General features: G+C 52.8%; 5 protein-coding genes across 5 annotated transcripts; 2 read left to right on the top strand and 3 right to left on the bottom strand.

Annotated features, from left to right (window-relative positions):
* Positions 1-91: 91 nt before the first annotated feature.
* On the bottom strand, positions 92-892 carry AB675_7997 (uncharacterized protein; the record flags this gene model as incomplete). Its single annotated transcript, XM_018148407.1, has 2 exons — positions 92-716; positions 771-892. The coding sequence occupies 2 exons, from the start codon at positions 890-892 to the stop codon at positions 92-94; spliced, it is 747 nt and encodes a 248-aa protein (XP_018001061.1).
* A 719-nt stretch (positions 893-1,611) lies between these two features.
* Positions 1,612-3,540, bottom strand: AB675_7996 (Alpha-glucosides permease MPH3; the record flags this gene model as incomplete). The annotated part of the gene is made up of 1 exon (XM_018148406.1): positions 1,612-3,540. The coding sequence occupies one exon, from the start codon at positions 3,538-3,540 to the stop codon at positions 1,612-1,614; it is 1,929 nt and encodes a 642-aa protein (XP_018001210.1).
* Positions 3,541-5,764: 2,224 nt separating this feature from the next.
* On the bottom strand, positions 5,765-7,304 carry AB675_7995 (Regulatory protein ADR1; the record flags this gene model as incomplete). Its single annotated transcript, XM_018148405.1, has 4 exons — positions 5,765-5,790; positions 5,884-6,403; positions 6,455-6,603; positions 6,650-7,304. 4 exons carry the CDS (start codon positions 7,302-7,304, stop codon positions 5,765-5,767), a joined length of 1,350 nt encoding a protein of 449 aa, XP_018001154.1.
* A 4,073-nt stretch (positions 7,305-11,377) lies between these two features.
* On the top strand, positions 11,378-12,985 carry AB675_7994 (Deoxyribodipyrimidine photo-lyase; the record flags this gene model as incomplete). The annotated part of the gene is made up of 1 exon (XM_018148404.1): positions 11,378-12,985. The coding sequence occupies one exon, from the start codon at positions 11,378-11,380 to the stop codon at positions 12,983-12,985; it is 1,608 nt and encodes a 535-aa protein (XP_018001303.1).
* A 556-nt stretch (positions 12,986-13,541) lies between these two features.
* Positions 13,542-16,121, top strand: AB675_7993 (uncharacterized protein; the record flags this gene model as incomplete). The annotated part of the gene is made up of 2 exons (XM_018148403.1): positions 13,542-13,806; positions 13,855-16,121. The coding sequence occupies 2 exons, from the start codon at positions 13,542-13,544 to the stop codon at positions 16,119-16,121; spliced, it is 2,532 nt and encodes an 843-aa protein (XP_018001250.1).
* Between the last annotated feature and the right edge of the window lie 1,213 nt (positions 16,122-17,334).

The following is a 17,334-nucleotide window of genomic DNA, read 5'->3' as shown; positions in this document are numbered from 1 at the left end:
GGCGTTGCCTCCCTAATTTGGTCTGTTTGAGAACTTGAGAGCACTCACCAGTAGCGCTATGTCAGGGAGTCTTCCTTGAAAGCCATAGCTCCTACTTTCCACCGCTATCATCACCCAGACCTTGCTCCTCGAATGCTTTTTTGACCTCCTGTACGCTCTTTGAGATCAACCTGGCTCTCTCCTCCGGGTGAAGGTCCAAGTTCTCAGAAAACTCGATGTACCACTTATCACTCATTGCCGGACCCTTTCCCTCGTATCCAACGACCAACTCAGCCAGGACCAGCATCGCGGTCCTCACGGACATGTCAGCCTCATAACGCTTGAACAGGTCACTTTGGTCAATCGGCTTCCAGACACTCTCTTCCGCGTCCTTGTCTACCGCCAAAGCCATCGTCTCCATTCTCTCCTCGAACCGCCACCAGTCAGACAGAACTCCACTTTGCTCTGCCAGGTCTAGCCACTGCTGAAAGTCCGCATAGACATCGCCCTCCGCCCAGACAGCGCCTTTGGGGAACCGTTCGCCTCCATCAACGTACCAGATTCCGTGGTCACAGTCTCCATCATCGTGGTCAACGGCAGTGCGTAACCGGTACGCGTCGATGAGAATCCGCTGAGCCAACTCCGGATCCTGCGCATCTAGGTATGCGGATTTTGATCCCTTGCCCTGTGTAAGATTACAGAAAGGTTTATGTTTCTTCCAATGGGCTTTCTGACAGCTGTACAATCACAATCATTAGAGGCAGTACTGTCCTTCAGCGTGGAAGACTTACTCCTTGCCACAGTAGTCCACCATGCCGCACCCAGCACACCTCTTCAATGGCTTGTCGAATCCTAGGGCTAAGCAATTCGCGCAGATTGACAACTTGTGGCTGTTCATGTACTCGTGCTCCATGCCGGCTACATATGCGACTCCTGGAATACCACCACGACGTCAATCAGTGATCTAGTATCACAAGGTTCGCGTAGGACACTCAGGCAACATGGCTAGCGAACGAGTATTGGGGTCTTGAGACGCTATTGACGTACCTGTTCGCGGGAAACGCTTCTTGACCCCAGCTGCACCCGCTGTAGGCACAACGCTAGCTTGACCGGATCCATCTACGCCCTCAAAGACATTCATGTTTGCTGCTGCTCGCTCCGAATTCTATGTCAGGCTTTTGCGGCTTCCGATCTACGCCTCAGTCACTGCCAGACCAACAGGCTGCGCTTGATAGCCGGGGGAAGTGCGCTTCTGTCGTTGTAGGACGCGAGTGCACGATGTGCAATAGAAGCATACGTGTGGGACTCCCAACAGTTGAAAATGTCGCCCTCAGTCGCAGAGCCTCACCAGCATCTCTTGGCACTGTAGGCGGCCGGATATTATCCCCGGACAATATCCCCGGCCCCACTCGGTCTGATCGATGTTCAGGGTGTGTCCAAGTTTGCAGGGTCGCACACGGGACATGCCTTTCGTGCTATTGCCATATAAAAGAGCTTTAAGCAACTTGACTACGGGAAAGGTCGAGATAAAGGACAGTTGACACGATTCAGGCTCAGGCATTTGGTCAAGACGATGAAGATGACATTTCCGCGAACGCCTATCGCTCAATCAGGACATCATGTAGTGCCATGCTACCGCCCCGGAACCCAAGCAGCAGCGCTGCCGGCCCTCATACCTCCTGCACTCGCCACACTGGCGTCTCTCCCTTGATTTGTGAGACTGAAATAGCCCGAATTTGCCAGATTCACCTGGAACTCCTTGAACTTTCTCGCCTTGGCTTTCTTTTCGAAGAGAATATCGAGTTCCAGGTAGGTAAGGCCGAATGGCTCAGGAAGCCTCCACCAACACCAGACCAGACAAATCACCGTGGTCCCTGCATAGAAGTAGCAGGACTTCCCAGCCCAATCCCAAGCAGATGGGTTTAACATGCGAGGCGTTACGATATTCGTCAAGATGCTGACAATATTGTAGGCCACACGAGCAAGGACCACAGTCTTGACACGGAGCCTTGACGATGGGATCTCAGCCACAAGAACATAGCAGACCGGACCGATTGTGCTGTCGTAGACCCCAGTCAGCACGATGATCAACGATCCCAACGCCCAGGATGTCGCCTCTGTCTGCCTCACCGTCCCAACGGCGCCGCCTGCCAGCAGAATAAGGAAACTTAAAATCAGTCCCGTCAGATACAGCGTCCGCCGTCCGATTCTCCGCATCCAGAACCACGACATGATGTGTCCACATATCGCGATCCCGTACATTCCCACCGTCAAGTTGAACGAATTGGCCACATCAAACCCTGCGGCTTCATAGAAGTATGCGGCGTATCCGGTGAGAGTACTACCACACATTGCTTGCGTCACCCAAACCATACAGGCGATCTCCGTCCTCCTCCTATCCGATCCTTGTCTGAAGCACGCCATGTAGCCCTCCTGACCACCGCTCAGATATTTTTCGACTTCGTTCGTATGTATCATCATACTGATCGTCTCATCCGCGTTGAATTCGCTTTCCTCGCCGCCATCACTCGTCAATCGCTTCAACGCACGCTTCGCCTCCTCTGGTTTGTCATGCCTGACCAACCACCAAGGGCTCTCCGGCGCAAAGCACACTCCCACCAGTATTGGAATGGCAAAAGCCCATTGAAGACCAAATGGAATTCTGTAAGACCATTCACTCGTGTTGTGGATCATCGCCCGCACTATCCCGCTTCCCAGCAGCTGGCCGACAAGCCAACACAAGTTCACGTTCGATGTGAGATACGATCGCAGCACGACCGGCATCACCTCGGCTGCGTATGTCGTACTTAGCGTCTGGAAAATGCCCCAAGGTAGCCCACAAAGCACCTGCGCCGCAAGCAGCATCTCGATGTTCACAGCGAAGAACGCCAGAAACACGAACAGACTCATCCAGACCAAGGTGAAGACCATTGTCTTGTGGTAGCCAAAACGATCCGTCAGGTAGCCGTTGAGCATTAGTCCCAAAATCTCACCAGTAACAGCAGCATTCGTCAATCCGCTCTGCCATGGAGGCGAGATCTGGTGGGTTGGCTGCTGGGTCGGATCCACGGGTATGTGGAGGGTGCCGTAGTTGCGGCGAAACGTTGGGAAAGCGAAGAAGCTGTTGATCAGCGTGAGATCGTACCCCTCCATCACGATTGTGAGAGACAGCATTGCGCTCCACAAGATCGCTTTTGGATACGTCCTGCAACCGGCAAAGAAGCCCATGCGATGTTCCGCCTTGGCCGCCGCACGAGCTTCGACGCTTAGTCTTCGCAGATTGGGTATCGCTTGCGAGAGGCCTTCGAAGAGCGCATCGTTCGAGTGTGTCGGGTTCGTCACGGTGGCTGATGGTGAAGTCGCTCGGTTGGCTGTCGGTGAGCCGACGTTAAGCGGCTGGAGGCGTACGCCGCTTCCTGGGACAGTAGCGAACTCGAGAAACTCGGAAGGATGTGGTTTCTCGGCAGTGGAAGAGGATCTACGCTGTGTGCCGGAAGAGGCATCATTGGGCCTTGTGTCCAAAGGGTCGATATGGTCATGGTCGTTCTTGCTGCTTCCCATGTCCGTTTCGCTTCAGCGCGTCGACCCGACTGGGAGTTACGGTGGGCACGCCAGCCTGGAAATGAGTGTGGATGCTCGCTGCTTTGCAACTTTCGACACCATGCGGCTCAGCGATGATTGCGCAAGCATATTCGACCGCAGCAGATGCAAATCCGGGGTAAGTGAGCAAAGAGGAGGAAAGCAGAAAGGAAAACGCAGGGTAGATGAGGAGTGGCGTCCGATGTGCATGTACAGCCGATGTATACAGTTGGGCTGGACTCGACGTTGAATCTTCGATTCGGCGCTACCTTGTTAGTTAAGCACAACAGAACTGGGGAAGTGGATTTGGGCGACGCCACGTTGAGCCCACAGACCATATGACCCAGCGACATGGCTCTGGAAGCTATGTCATTTTGCGCCTGGAGGAGTCTTGGGACCTGCAAAGAAGGGGAGGGAAGTCGCTGTCAGTGGTGGTAGGCTTCCCCACAGTTCTCGCTTCGTGCTGAAGCGATCTCCCTCGATGGAGCCACCCCTCTCCCGTCCCCAGATCGTGTTGGTGCAGAATCGGGCGCGATTTGCCTCGGTGATATTTTCGCTTGGGCGTTCGTGCAAATTAAGTGTGTGCTGCATGATGACTACTAGGTTGGCGAAAGTTAGTTGCGCCTGCCAGGAAGCATTTTCCAGATCTGTACCCTTTGCTCAACATCAATCTCTCCGTCGACGATGTATAGCGGAGGCTCATTCGAGGACAATGTACGTACTGGGCTGCTGCAGCAATGACCATCAACACAGTGAACGGGCAGCTAGCCCTTAATGCCTCTACAGGTACAGACAGGTGTGCGTGAGTTCATTAAGCATTCTCATCACCCGTTCCATGGTATGTGGCATTAGGAACTCGGAAGCTGCAAGTCTGATCAAGAGCCGTACGATTGGCCCGGTGGGCGATCCTCAAGTTGATATTCACCAGGGTACTAATGAAATCATAAAGACTCAAACGTCCAGGTATGAGTATCTTCGCGGTATCACTTCAGGACTCACACATCGAGTACTCGAACGGCAAGTTGTAGAATGTCAGTCATTTGCAATCGATTGCATTTCTCTAAAAACAATGGTTTGATACGGGCACTTTAATACAATGTCCCTTTTTGAAGTGTTTCCATGCGGGAAGACAACCAGCTTGAATATCTCTCAGTGGTTGCCCATCGATCCATAACCTCCTCGTTGACCATCTCGGCTGATATCTGCAGACCGGTTGAAGTGCGGCGACCGTTAAAGAATGCTTCGTGAATATGCGTTTGGTTACTTGAACCGTTTCTTTTCTGTGCATTGAGAATCTGAGCGCAGTCAGAGTTGTACTCCACCTCCCGAACCATGAACCATGAACCATGAAAATGCAAGCACAACCTCCCAGTCTAAGCCACGCAAACCATGAAGCGCCTTCAATGTTGTTGAATATATCCACCTCCAGTGCCGACCCGAGAGTGCTGTAAAAGAATGCTTTTGCTGCGCTTTTTGGACGTGCGTCACACCAGCGCTTCCGACGACATATAATCACTACCGATCAGGGCAACGCTGCCTGGTCCCTGACCTTGACGATCGTGCCACCGCATCTCCTCCACTGCTTGGCTAGTGACAATCCTTTCGTTGTCAAAAACAGCTTTACGCCTGGTGCAGCCTGCCAGTCGTCCATGCGATGTGGCTGCATGAGTACTTTCGCTACAGACCAAGATCGGCATCACGCACAGACCCGATCCGTCTTGATGTAGTGGTAGCTTTTGTCTGATAGTACTCAAAGCCTGGGCTATTCCGGAGTTGCCGACTCATCGAGTACAGATAAGCACGTCAACTGTAGCAGACGTTTCGTCCCCAGGCGAGCGTCGTGTCGGTTTCCCAGGCGGTCTTGCCCAGGTCTCGAGTCCATGCAGCAATTGTAAGATATGAAGGTCTTGAACATCACCGGAATACTTCATATAGCTGTTGTGTGTCATATGAAGAATGGGTCAAAGAACACGTGCGGTTCGATGAATAGCATCCTGATCCAGGGAAAAGATGCTGCGAATCTCTTATTGATGCAAATCGTGGCGATGGAGGGCACCACGACGAACAATGAGACCAAGAGGGCCATTGTCGCCAAAGGACTGAAGCTCGGTCTGTGTATTCCTGGCAGGTGTTGATCAAGCGAGGCAACGTATCGAATCGTAAAGCGCGTAAAGCTCAGTCGGCGAACATTTGGGGTAGGTGTGGATTATTTGGCCGCTCGTGGGGCAGTTCCTGTGGGAGTATCGAGTCAATAACTTGTTCGGCTCTCAGGCGCAGGCTAGTATCTGGGACAAAGACGATTTTGAAGAGGAGGATCAAACGTACCATCAGGATTTGCTCCAAGAGACGCAGGCGGCAGATAATAACCATTAGCCCCGTTCTCATGAGTGCCGTTCCTCTGCGCCTGACCATAGCCAGAAAAGACAGGGTTCATGTACTGCTGATCAGCGCTGCCTTGGAACATTTGACCCCAGTCGTGCTTGTCTTCACCACCTTGGTTCTGCATGGCATAGTGGTCGGAGTTCGTGGACCCCTGGTGGTACATCGCTGGTTGATCGCGAGCACCGTGCATGGCCCACTGACCGCTGCCGTTGTGGTCCTGGCCCTGACTCGTAGACTGCGGGCGCTGCATATCGGCCTGAGCAGGGGTGCTCATGGTGTACGACATGGAAGTTGCAGGCGCGCCTCCGGCAGTTGTAGGGACACTGCTCGGAGCCATGGAAGTGCTTGTGTAGGGCCCACCAGGCAGGCTTCCGCTGGTGGGTGTCTGTGGTGCGGTTGGAGAGGAGTGACCTGCGTTGGCAGCAGCGTTGGCAGCGGCTTTGACGGCAGCTGCTTGAGATTTCTGTTCAAAAGTCAGCACGTCATCAACGACACAGTAGGAACAAGGACTGACCTTGAGATGAGCGGCTGGGTTGGACAGATGGGAAGCACCAGTAGGATTGCCACGTCGGACCGAACACTTTTGGAAGTGTCGCTTCAAGATATCGGACCTTGAGAAGGTGTCGTTGCACAGAACACACATGTATGGGCGATCGCCAGTATCTGCAACAGGGTCAGGACTGAAAGTGAATGAAGGTCGCGAACTTACGTCTCAGCATGTGACGCTTTAGGTGTTTAGCGTGTAGGTATGTCTTTGTGCAGTTCGGGCAAGGAAATTTGCCGTCGGCATCTTTCTGGGGTATCTGTCCACCTTTGGGCGACCCGTTCAGACCATTGGCGGAGACTGGAGGACGACCAGGTGCGCTTGGCAAAATGCCACGACGACCCTGCGAGCCGACGACGTGGGTGCGAGTAGGATCGCGTCCAACATCGGACGTCATGCCAGGCATTCCTTCAGGTCCGGACCATGCTTGCCCACGACCATCGTGTTGACCGTAGCTGCTACCCAAAGCATCCATGGATGAACGCGGAGGTGCCGGTGCCAAGGGCTGCTGGTAGTTTTGACGCGTTTGTTGTTGTGGGGGATAGCTCTGAGGCGGTGTTGGCTGATTCGGTGGCTGCGGCAGCATTGATGAGGGCGGCAGTCCCATCGAGGGAGCCGGAGGGGTCATGTGTTGACTGTATCTGTCTTGAGATGGGCCACCTCCTGCCGCAGACACGGGTGGATACCGTGGTTGCATGTCATTCCGATATGGCGGCTGCGGCACGTAGCCCTGCTGGCCGGCCGGGGGCAAGCCCTGATAGTTGATGGGAGGAAGATGCGCGCTGTTCTGATAGGCAGGCATCGAGTATGAAGTTGCCATGCTGTTGGGCTGATAGTTGCTCTGGGGAATATTGGACGATGTGGTCCGAGAAACGGATTGTCGCGGGTCCATTACCTGAATGGATCGATCGGGTCGAGGCGCGTCAAAGCTCTTGGAGCATTTGACGAATCGAGGGATCGAGTAGAGACGCGACAGGCGACAGAATGCGTCCGTGTGTTGGGTGAATGTTGGGGTTGCTCAGGTAAGGACAGTAGTCGTGAAGAATTTTTTGGCTTCAGGTCCCTGGCTGATTGGCGCAGGTAAGGACAGTCAGCAAAACTGAACGTGATAATTGAATAACGACGATGAGCTCGAAGGACAGTGGATGGTTGCCGAAGGACTAATTAACACCGGGATGGATACAGCCACGAGGACGCGATGGGGTTCGGGAGGGAAGAGAGGGGTGATGGAGGAGAAAGAATTGTGGTAGTGAGCAACTGAATAATGATGATGGAGCAGATGGGAAGAGTGGGTAAGAAGACGGGAGGGCGTGTATAGAAGAGGAGCCGGTGGATGGACAGTGGATGCAAAACACACTGCAGTCGAAAAGGCAGGCCCGGGAGCTCCACCGTCGCCTTCAAAGCTGGTTGTTTTGTAGGCTTGACGAGGTTCCAAGGAGGAGCTATGCACCCTTCTGGCCTGACCCACAGCAGCGGCGTAGATCTGTCAGGTCTCTGGCTTCGATGGAGCCACGGACCTCGTCGTGGCTTGCGATAGCGGCCGGCGCACACAATATAAAAAAGAAAGCGGGCCAATACTCACTGATGAATTCGAGATGCCGCGTCTCGAGAACCGTCGACGCGATGAATATTTTGATGATCGGAGTGGTTGAGAAGAGACGAAAGGTGGGAACTGTGGATGATAAAAGAAAAAGAGAGGTCGGAGGATGCTAAGATTTATTCGAGTGCAAGAGCAGCGCGAACTTCGAAGTGACTGGCTGCGAGTGATAGGGGCAAATAGTGAAGTTCGATAGGTGCCAATCTCACCCAACGCACCTACAGCCAGCCCCTATCTTTAACTAGAGCTCTCTATGCTACAGAACATATGTACAACTGTGTCGTGCTCATAGATTTTGCAGCCAAATCTATTTTTCTGCCGTGACACGAGACACACGTGGCTATATGCACCTTCTCCTGCTCTGTCTCTCGGTTCAACTATTTCCAGATGCTAGAAGGATGGCCGATACCAGATCCTCAACACAGTGAACCAGAGTGTAGGTGAACGATGCTGTTGACGTTGTCTCTGCACCAGCAAGATCAATGGCAGGTCCCGGTCCGGAGCAAGACACTCGCAAAAGAATTCTGACAGCAAAATTTTCTCCCAGCACCAGCCAGAGCGGCAAAACACAGACGTGGTATCATCGGTGTTCAGTGACCGAATTTTGCCCGGATGACGAAGGCTTCTGCATCTACCTTTTTCAATAATGTCATGCCACTCCCGCCACGATTGAATAGTAATAATATCTTCGCCACTCTAGCATTGTCTAGAAGAAGTATGTATCGCAGCCAAATACTTGCGAAACAAGAGCGAAGGACATCATCATGTGCCACCAGCTCTGGTATATCCTGGACATCCGCCACGAATCAGAAATCAGCAAGCGGCAGATGCAACGTCGAGTCAGATTTATTTTGTGCTCAACATTTTCAGTTGCTAGATGTAGCAGATCAATTCCTCATGACACACCCATTCTTGCCTCTGAGGCGACAGCATTCGCTATACTGCCGTCCGCCCATTCGTCTACGGCATGCGCCTCCGTCATCGCCGTAGAACTTCACCGCGTCAAATTGAAGCTCAGGCTGTCGTGATTGTAACCTGCCATCTGAGACCACGTGAGGTCGCTCTCTTTGACTTCGCTCCTCCCACTCGTAGGAAAAGTCCCGTCAGCATTACGATGTCCGAAATTCTGAGGCGCGTTGCCAGCATTGTTTGCGGTCTCGACACTACGAGACAGTCTGAAGGTTGGGGCGCCTTGCGGTAGGCCTGGGAATATTCCACTGCAACATGCAAGACTTGGCTTTTCCTCTTTGATCCGAATTCCCGGCCAGCTATCGGAGGTTCTGCTCGATGTGGTCGTCTGGTTGGACCGTTGAGACAAGCCTTTTCTTTTCAAGCAAGGATGGTGCGTATGCGAGCCAGCACATTTCCGCTCGCTTCCAACGGTCTGCATCTCGTCAATAATGAATGCACAATTTCATGACCGGACACATCCCGTGTGGTGTTTTCTTCTGACCTGGAAGAGCACACAGCAGCTATGATCTTTGATGGTTCAAGGTCTTCTACTTTTGCAAATCATCACCACCACCGAGGAGACATTCAGCGCTTACTGACCAAGTATCCCATCACGTCGCCCATGCCCAGCGAATGTTGGCATCGGCTGGTCCTCCGAGTCGCCAAGGCACCTATGCAGACCACGATCTGCAATCATTCCAAACGGCATTCTCGATACTGCATACCACGCAATTGTACGTCTGATGTCGAGGTAACCTATGGCTTTTCAATTGTATTGTCCTGGAAGTCACAGACTCGCAGTAGACATCTCACACGCGGTGCAATTCTACTCCCTGAGTGAACGTCGATTGCGGTGATGTGCGTACGACCTGGTTGAATCCACTTCTTCTGGAAGGTCATCAAAGTGGCCCGGGTGGATCAATGCTTTTTATGCATGAGTCAAGCCCTAAGCTACCCAACTGGCACACGTCTTCCCTGGGCGTGGGCCTTGCCCGGAATCCTTGGAGCTGCCGCTTGCTACCTAAACATTGGTGTTTCGAGGGCTATGTCGCAATTTCTCACATTGGCAGTGGCCTTGCATCTGTTACCTGGAGCCTCTCGCTATCATTACATCGTATATGCACTGGCTGCAGCCGTCTGACAATCAAGTCGTGAGATGCACTCATGCTCAAACAATTATGAAGGATGGACTAGTGCAGCCACGCGAGTCAACAAGCGCTGACACTATTCCAGTAGCAAGGTGAGAAGCTCTCGTTGAAGTCCTTGATGCGTCAAGTGCCGAGACATGATGCGATAATTACAGGTGCCTAATCAAACGCGCTTCCTTTTCGACCACCAAGACTCTGAAACATGCTCGGCCGGGATCAGTCCGACGAGCCTTGTTCGGCGTCGTCATCCATCACAACTCACGGTCCTTGGTATCTGTGATCTCCGGACGGCCGGTACCAGGTGCGGTCGAATTCCGTGTATCGGATTATCCCGACGAGGTGCGAACGCCGACAATATCTTTGTGCGTATTCAGCAGCTGTCTTGAACAATCTCTGTAGGACGGCCTTCTTGAACGACGGACGGCAGCATGCCTGGTCATTCTCATGTCCAGCGCTGTCAATGCCTTTGTAAGTCAAGCCTCCGCATTGGGGAGCATCGATGCACAGTCAGTCCCATGTCTGTCACCAGCTGTCGTCGCGTGTCATCTTTGATCGCGATATGTCAAAATTCATGTTGCGGGACTCAGCACTTCACGTACACAGACTACAAGTTTCGCTCCTGATCATCGACGGCGACTACATCTGGAATAGGTCTCTGTTATTGTCTTGTGACCAGTTTGAAATGATGAGCACCAAGATCACGGTCAGATGGATGGTTTGGTTTGTTTGCATCGACGACATGGCCGGCCGCGAGGGAGACTCTGGACGCGAAGTACGCGCTTGACGAATATCTTCGGCCTTGCGACTACCCGCACAAATTGCTACACGTGAAAAGCGGCCTGAAAGACAGCAGACAAAGCTGTAAAGTGCAAAGAACTCTTAAAGCAGTGCAGCTGAGGTTTGTCGAAGATTTGACAGCCTCAGGTCCAACCTTGGCAAACTATGCCTCCACACTGCCAGTGCTTCCAACCCCTTTTCGCCTTACGTCACCACTCACTTTGACGCAGACCTTTTGTTTACCGGTAAGCATTTCTCTCGTTCTGGCTTGTCATGTCTCTCAATGCAAGGTCATTAAGCTTGATACTACGCTGTCAGCCACGCAGGTGTCCAATCAATACGTTTCGCAGCTTCATCTATACCTCAGCAACAGCACGAACAAGAACGGCTGCATTTTCCATCAAGCGTACACAAACGAAGATGTCAAAGCGACAGGAGCTGGACGATCCGATCGACCACCATCCCTCCACCAAAAGGGCCAAGGAAATCGACGCCAAGCCTCCCTACGATGAGCTGAAGGATCTGCTCGAGGCCCAGACAGCCGACATCAAAACGACGAACGTCTTGCACTGGTTCCGTTCTCAGGATTTGCGCACTCAGGATAACAAGGCCCTACACGACGCATTTGAAACCGCCAAGGAGGCCTCTGCGCCGCTCATCTGTGCTTATGTCAACTGTGAGCCAGAACTGATCTGGCATGGCACTAGTCCCGCAAGATGCGACTTTGTCAACGAGACCTTGACACTAATGCAGAAGGAATTGAAGGAGAAAGACATCCCGCTTGTATTTCTCGAGGCAGCTGAGCGCGATGAGATCGTGCCCACCATCACCAAGTTCATCAAAGATCACAAGATCTCCCACGTTTTTGCTAATTACGAATATGAGATTGATGAACTCCGTCGTGATATTAAAGTCCTCCAGAACGCCAAAGACAACAAGTATCAGGTCAGCCTCCGCCACGACCAGACCATCATGGAACCAGGCACCATGGTGACGGGTGCAGGCAAGCCCATGAAAGTCTTCACGCCATACCATCAGTCTTGGCTGGGCGAGATTAAGGACGACCCAAGCTTGTTAGACCTGGTGCCCGCCCCATCGAAGCAGCCAGGCGATAAGAAGGGCCTCAAAGATTTGTTCGACAGCAAGCTCCCCTCCTTGCCCAAGGAGAAGCAGTTTGAATCGAACAAGGAACGCGACCGCATTAGGAAGCTGTGGCCGGCCGGGCATGATGCTGGAATGAAGAGGATGAACGAATTCATCCAAAAGAAGATCGAGAAGTACGCCTCAACAAGATCAAATCCTGCCAAAGATTCGTCGTCGAGAATGTCCGCATATTTCTCCTCCGGGGCGGTCTCTATGCGAGAGGCGGTCTCCGCGGTAATGAAGCACAACGACGGAACTTCCGACTTCTCGCAGAACGGAGCTTCAGCAGGAGTGGCAGCATGGGTACGGGAAATAGTGTTCCGAGAGCTCTACAGACAAACGACGCTTACAACTCCGCACACCGCAATGAACATGCCACAGAATCTCAAATTCGATTTCGTCAAATGGGAAGACGATGAAGAGGGATACAAGCGCTGGGAAGAAGGCACGCTCGGTGTGCCCTTTGTCGATGCGGGGATGCGACAGATCAAGCACGAGGCGTATATGCATAATCGCCTACGAATGAACGTGTCGAGCTACCTCTACTGCAATCTTCTGATCGACTACAGGCGCGGCGAGCGCTACTTCGCAGAGACACTGATTGACTGGGATTTGTCAAACAACACTCAAGGCTGGGAGCCTTCATATACGGTGTTCAACCCCATCAGCCAAGCCGAGCGCAATGATCCCGATGGCGACTATATACGGAAATGGGTGCCAGAGCTAAAAGATGTGCAAGGCAAAGCAGTCTTCGATCCATTCCATCGCCTGAGCAAGGAAGAATTCAAGAAACTTGGCTATCCTGAGCCATATGTAGACTGGAGCGAGACCAAACAGCGCGCTATGGAGCGGTTCAAGAGTGATATGAAAGATGCCGAGCCTTGAGCGACTAGCCGCTTAGCCAACATGTGCCTCGAAATTGTGGCATCATGTGCACAATGTGTGCTCAATATCGACTACAACATGGAAAGTGTCCTCAAGTCTAGCCACGCCTTTTGTGCATTCACTTCGACCTCTTCCGGGCTGAGGTTGTATTCAAGTCTGGCAACCACCACGTCTCATCATTGTACACTCACAAAGAGCCCAACTCGTCTCTCGCTCTCGCGTGGGCCCATGTCATTCGAAGCTCAAAATAGCACACGAGTCAGCTGAGTTCGAAAAGCTCGTCATAGAGTCGGGTACGCCATTCACTGTCGTCGAAGACTGAGTTTGGCATTCACTGTTGTCAATGGGTTCTCTCAAGCAGTCACTGCATTCAATGAACCCTTTCGAGCAGTCACTGCAAAACTCATGGCTCATTCACTGCTGCGCCAGATTTCTGATCAAATGTTTCCTTCGATCTCAACAAACCTGTTCCCTCCTTCTTCCTGTACCATGTCTGCCAAAGAGGCCTCGGTTACGAGCATCGTCTTGCGTCCTGAACCGGCCGATGCTGTCCAAGATGCCAGACCTGGTCGACGTAATCGAGATCAGCGACTCGTCTGACGACGATCTTATTGTGACGTCCATTCGCAAGTCAGGTACTGAACAGATCGAAAGACGAGCAAACCTAGGTCACCTTCAACCTGAACCGACGACAACAACAATTGGACACGGTGAGATCTGCCGCCTTGGTGATGAAGGCAGCACAGATAGAATCGCAGTTGTCGCCGCTGCCGAGTCCACAGTCAAGGCTCCCACGATCGTGGATGTCGAGCAACGACAAGGTAGGTGATCCGAGATTGACCATCGTGACCCCGACTGATCCATTGCAGAAGATGTAATCGTCCTCAAAGATCAACTCAACGCGATCATCGACTCCGGCAACGATCCGTTCACCGATGGACAGGTGGCACAATTGCAAAGATCGCTCCAGTCTATTGCGACTCTCGATATCGAGCCACGAGCACTACTCGATGCCGACTTGACGGGAGTTCTTTTGAACCTATGTGAGGCCGTCTTGATTCGAGACGATCATCAACAGATTGGCCAAGGTCTCGATAAGGCCCTTCAGTGTCTGGAGAGAAGGGAACAAGAAGCTCGAGATCATCTCTATGCGGCCAGCATCGAGGCGTCCCTCTCGAATCGTGCCGAAGACGATGATGGCTTGCATGGGGGAGGTAGCTCGGACCCGGCCATCGCCTCACCGAGCTCACGGACAAAGCCTTCAACCCACTATCGTGGTGGGAATACAGCAGGTCAGACCTTTGAGCCGCCCAATCAATCGGTTCAGAGTGATTCTTCTGTCGTCGCACAAGACTCCAGCGGCCGCCAAGCAGTAAACGTTCTTCAAGACAATGCCAAGTCGAGCGACAGCCCGGAAGCCTCCCGCATCATCCATCTCCGTCCTCCCATTGATCGTTCGAATGTTGCACCCCTCGCTGAGCCGAGCCCCAGAGCCACTCTCCTGCTGGCGTCTGAGCACGTCGAAGCACAGCTCGATAAATCAGCAGATGAAGAACTCCCGGACGTTCCGTCGAGAACCGTGTCACCGGATCCTTCGCCCCTTTCAGAGGCCGAGAGATATGGCGAGTCCAAAGCTGTCACTTCCGCGCCGCTTCAGCGTACGAGGCCGACCGGCGCTGCCGCTGTGAAGCTTTCTCATTACAAAGACCAGATTGTTTCCGACCTCGCTTGCGTTGAGAAGGCGCTGTTGAAGGTACAACAACGGACTGTCAAGGCACAGATTGGTATAACAAGTGCTTCTGCTAGGATTCCAGATATGCACAAACGACGACTCCAGCTCGAACGGGAGAAGCTGGAGGTCGCCCGAGGCCTTGGAAACGCCGATCCAGTTCTACGCCTCAAGGCATCAGCTCGCCGGGTATCAATGACGACAGTCATGGACGAGATTCGCAGTCTCACCGAATCAATCACTGAACAGGCCGGTCTAGCTCGCAAGTATCAGCTCAAGCGCATTCGATTCTGCAGAGAGGCCAATCAGCTATCTTCCGAGAAAGCGCAGTTGCAGCGAGAACTAGAGAACCTCGAGAAGGAAGCAGATGCTCCTGCCATTTTGGGTACCGACACTGGCCTGTTACCAGGGGATGATGTTCAGATGAGCGATGGCGGGGAAGACGACGACGATATTGACGACGGTGCGTCAGTGAGATCCTCCTCTGAGTCGGAAGCGTCCAGCAGTAAGCTCGGGCTCGATGAGGGCGATCGCACCGACGCTGATTCATATCTAAGTCACAAAAGCCTTGATCATGGGCTCTCGAAGGGCGTCATCTCTCCTTTTACCGGCGTAATCAACAACACAAGCATGGTCTTCGATTCTGCTCGTCAGGCCGAGGAACTTGACCGCGAAATCGCCCGCCTGCAATGTTACCGCGAGAGACTCATTCGAGATAGTCCTGAGGCCGCCAGACCCGCCCGAACCAGAACAACCGGGCTTTCAGGCAGTCCAGGAACGTTTCGTGTGCCAGGTAGAGAAGTCCTCAAGCGGAAGCAGCCCTCTCCATCAGCTCAGATCACGTTCGCGGATGGCTCAATAGTCGGCGAGCATTCGAGGTCGGGCTACGAGAGCGGTGACGATGCGCCATCGCGTAAGAGGTTTGCCAGCGAGGAGCAGAGGACGATTCCACCGACTCGGACTCTGGTCCTGAGACCCGCGCCAGGCACTCACATCGGACCGACTGAAGAAGAGGAGAGCAATATAGTGTCCAGCATGCCACTCGAGGATCCCTTCACAGACTCGCCGATGACCACCACTGCGGTGTCTTCTGATCGAGATAGAAGTCCGAGCTTTGGTCTAGACGACATTGAGAGTTCTCAGGACCGCACCCTGGTCACTAAGATGATGGAACTTGTCTGGGACGTAGACGTTCACTCCTGTCACGAGATTCTTCGCAAGGTCAGCGGCAACCTCCAAGATGCAATTCAGACACTTCTAGATGTCAAGGAAATCTTCGACTCGCAGACAGGCTCTCCAGGTAGATCGCTAGGGCCGTCCAAGGAAGGGTTCCGTGCGTTCTTCGTCACGCTCCCGGATAATCTGCAGGGGTTTATTCAAGGTAGCGCTCTTGGACTTGTGGCTTGAGAAGACGTTGAATATGTGCTGCTTCGGCACAGGAACGGTGGCGATTGTCCATACCCGTTCTAGGCTCGGGCATGACATGGGTTCTTCCTGGTGACGTTTGAAGGAACGTCGTCACCGATTTGGCGATGCGGACTGGAGGATACTTAGACGAGCATGGACGATATGGGAACAATTGGTCAGTGCTCCGCTCAGATTGCAATGGTGACGGTCTTTGGTGATGCGTCGCAGCGACACGGATCCAAGGCGCAAGTGGAGATAAGTATCTTCGCAAGGCTCGAGCAGGCGTGGATGGCGCGCTGCCGACGACCCTCAGCACTGGATATGGAAGAAGAGTTTGGCTAGGACTGGGTCAGTAGCTCAATAATACGATCGTTGGAAGTCAGACCTGCCGATAACAACAGAAGATCCCGTCAGCCATTTAGTCCATAGGCAGGAATTGATCAGCTTTGCAAAGGACTAGAACAATCAGATCCACCAGGAGCGGGATTTTGTATTGTGCGTTTCGGTCTACTTCTTTAGTGACACTCGCAGTTTTCTGACAGTCAGACCAGATAGACAGCCCTTCAGAAGAGGCAATCGAGTCTGGCCTCACCACATTTTGCCCTCAGTCAACCGGTCTCGTTCAAGATCATTGAGACCGGATGACTGATGGTATCTCTTGCACTACGAATCACACCTTCCCGTACAAGCAGTAGACGATATGCGCGATTGCCTCCTCTACTATGAGCATTGCAGCCCAGACGAAGGAAGCTGCGAAGTATTGAAACACTACCCGGGAAAGTGGCAAGTACGTGAGCGCAAGGAGCGCAAGGGAAGGAACAATGGGCAGCGTTATCTGACATCGGATGACCTGTCGTCTTTCACGAGACCGGATAACAAAGTCGCAAAGCTTCTAACGAGACCGGTTGACACAGCATCATTTCGCTCCTGGACAAAAGATCTTCTATGTTTGCTGCCTTCGTGCACTTTCGCTCAATCACGAGCTATGGTGTAGCATGATGTGAGCATCGATAATGCACAAGGAGTCCATCAGAAAAGAGATGCAACGACTACCGAGATGTTGACAAAGTATGACATTGGAAGGCAGATTGGAAGTATATTGTAACGGCATTCACCGGTTCCATCTTCGTTGCATTGAGTAGTGGCTCGCTCAGAGAGCGAAGATGTCGTGTCCGCTCCGCAGAAATGAGCTGAGATTCGGGTAAGTCTTGCA

The sequence above is a fragment of the Cyphellophora attinorum genome (assembly GCF_001299255.1).
Source record: "Cyphellophora attinorum strain CBS 131958 chromosome Unknown Contig10, whole genome shotgun sequence".
NCBI lineage: Eukaryota > Fungi > Ascomycota > Eurotiomycetes > Chaetothyriales > Cyphellophoraceae > Cyphellophora > Cyphellophora attinorum.
This window is presented reverse-complemented; position numbering and strand designations above follow the sequence as displayed.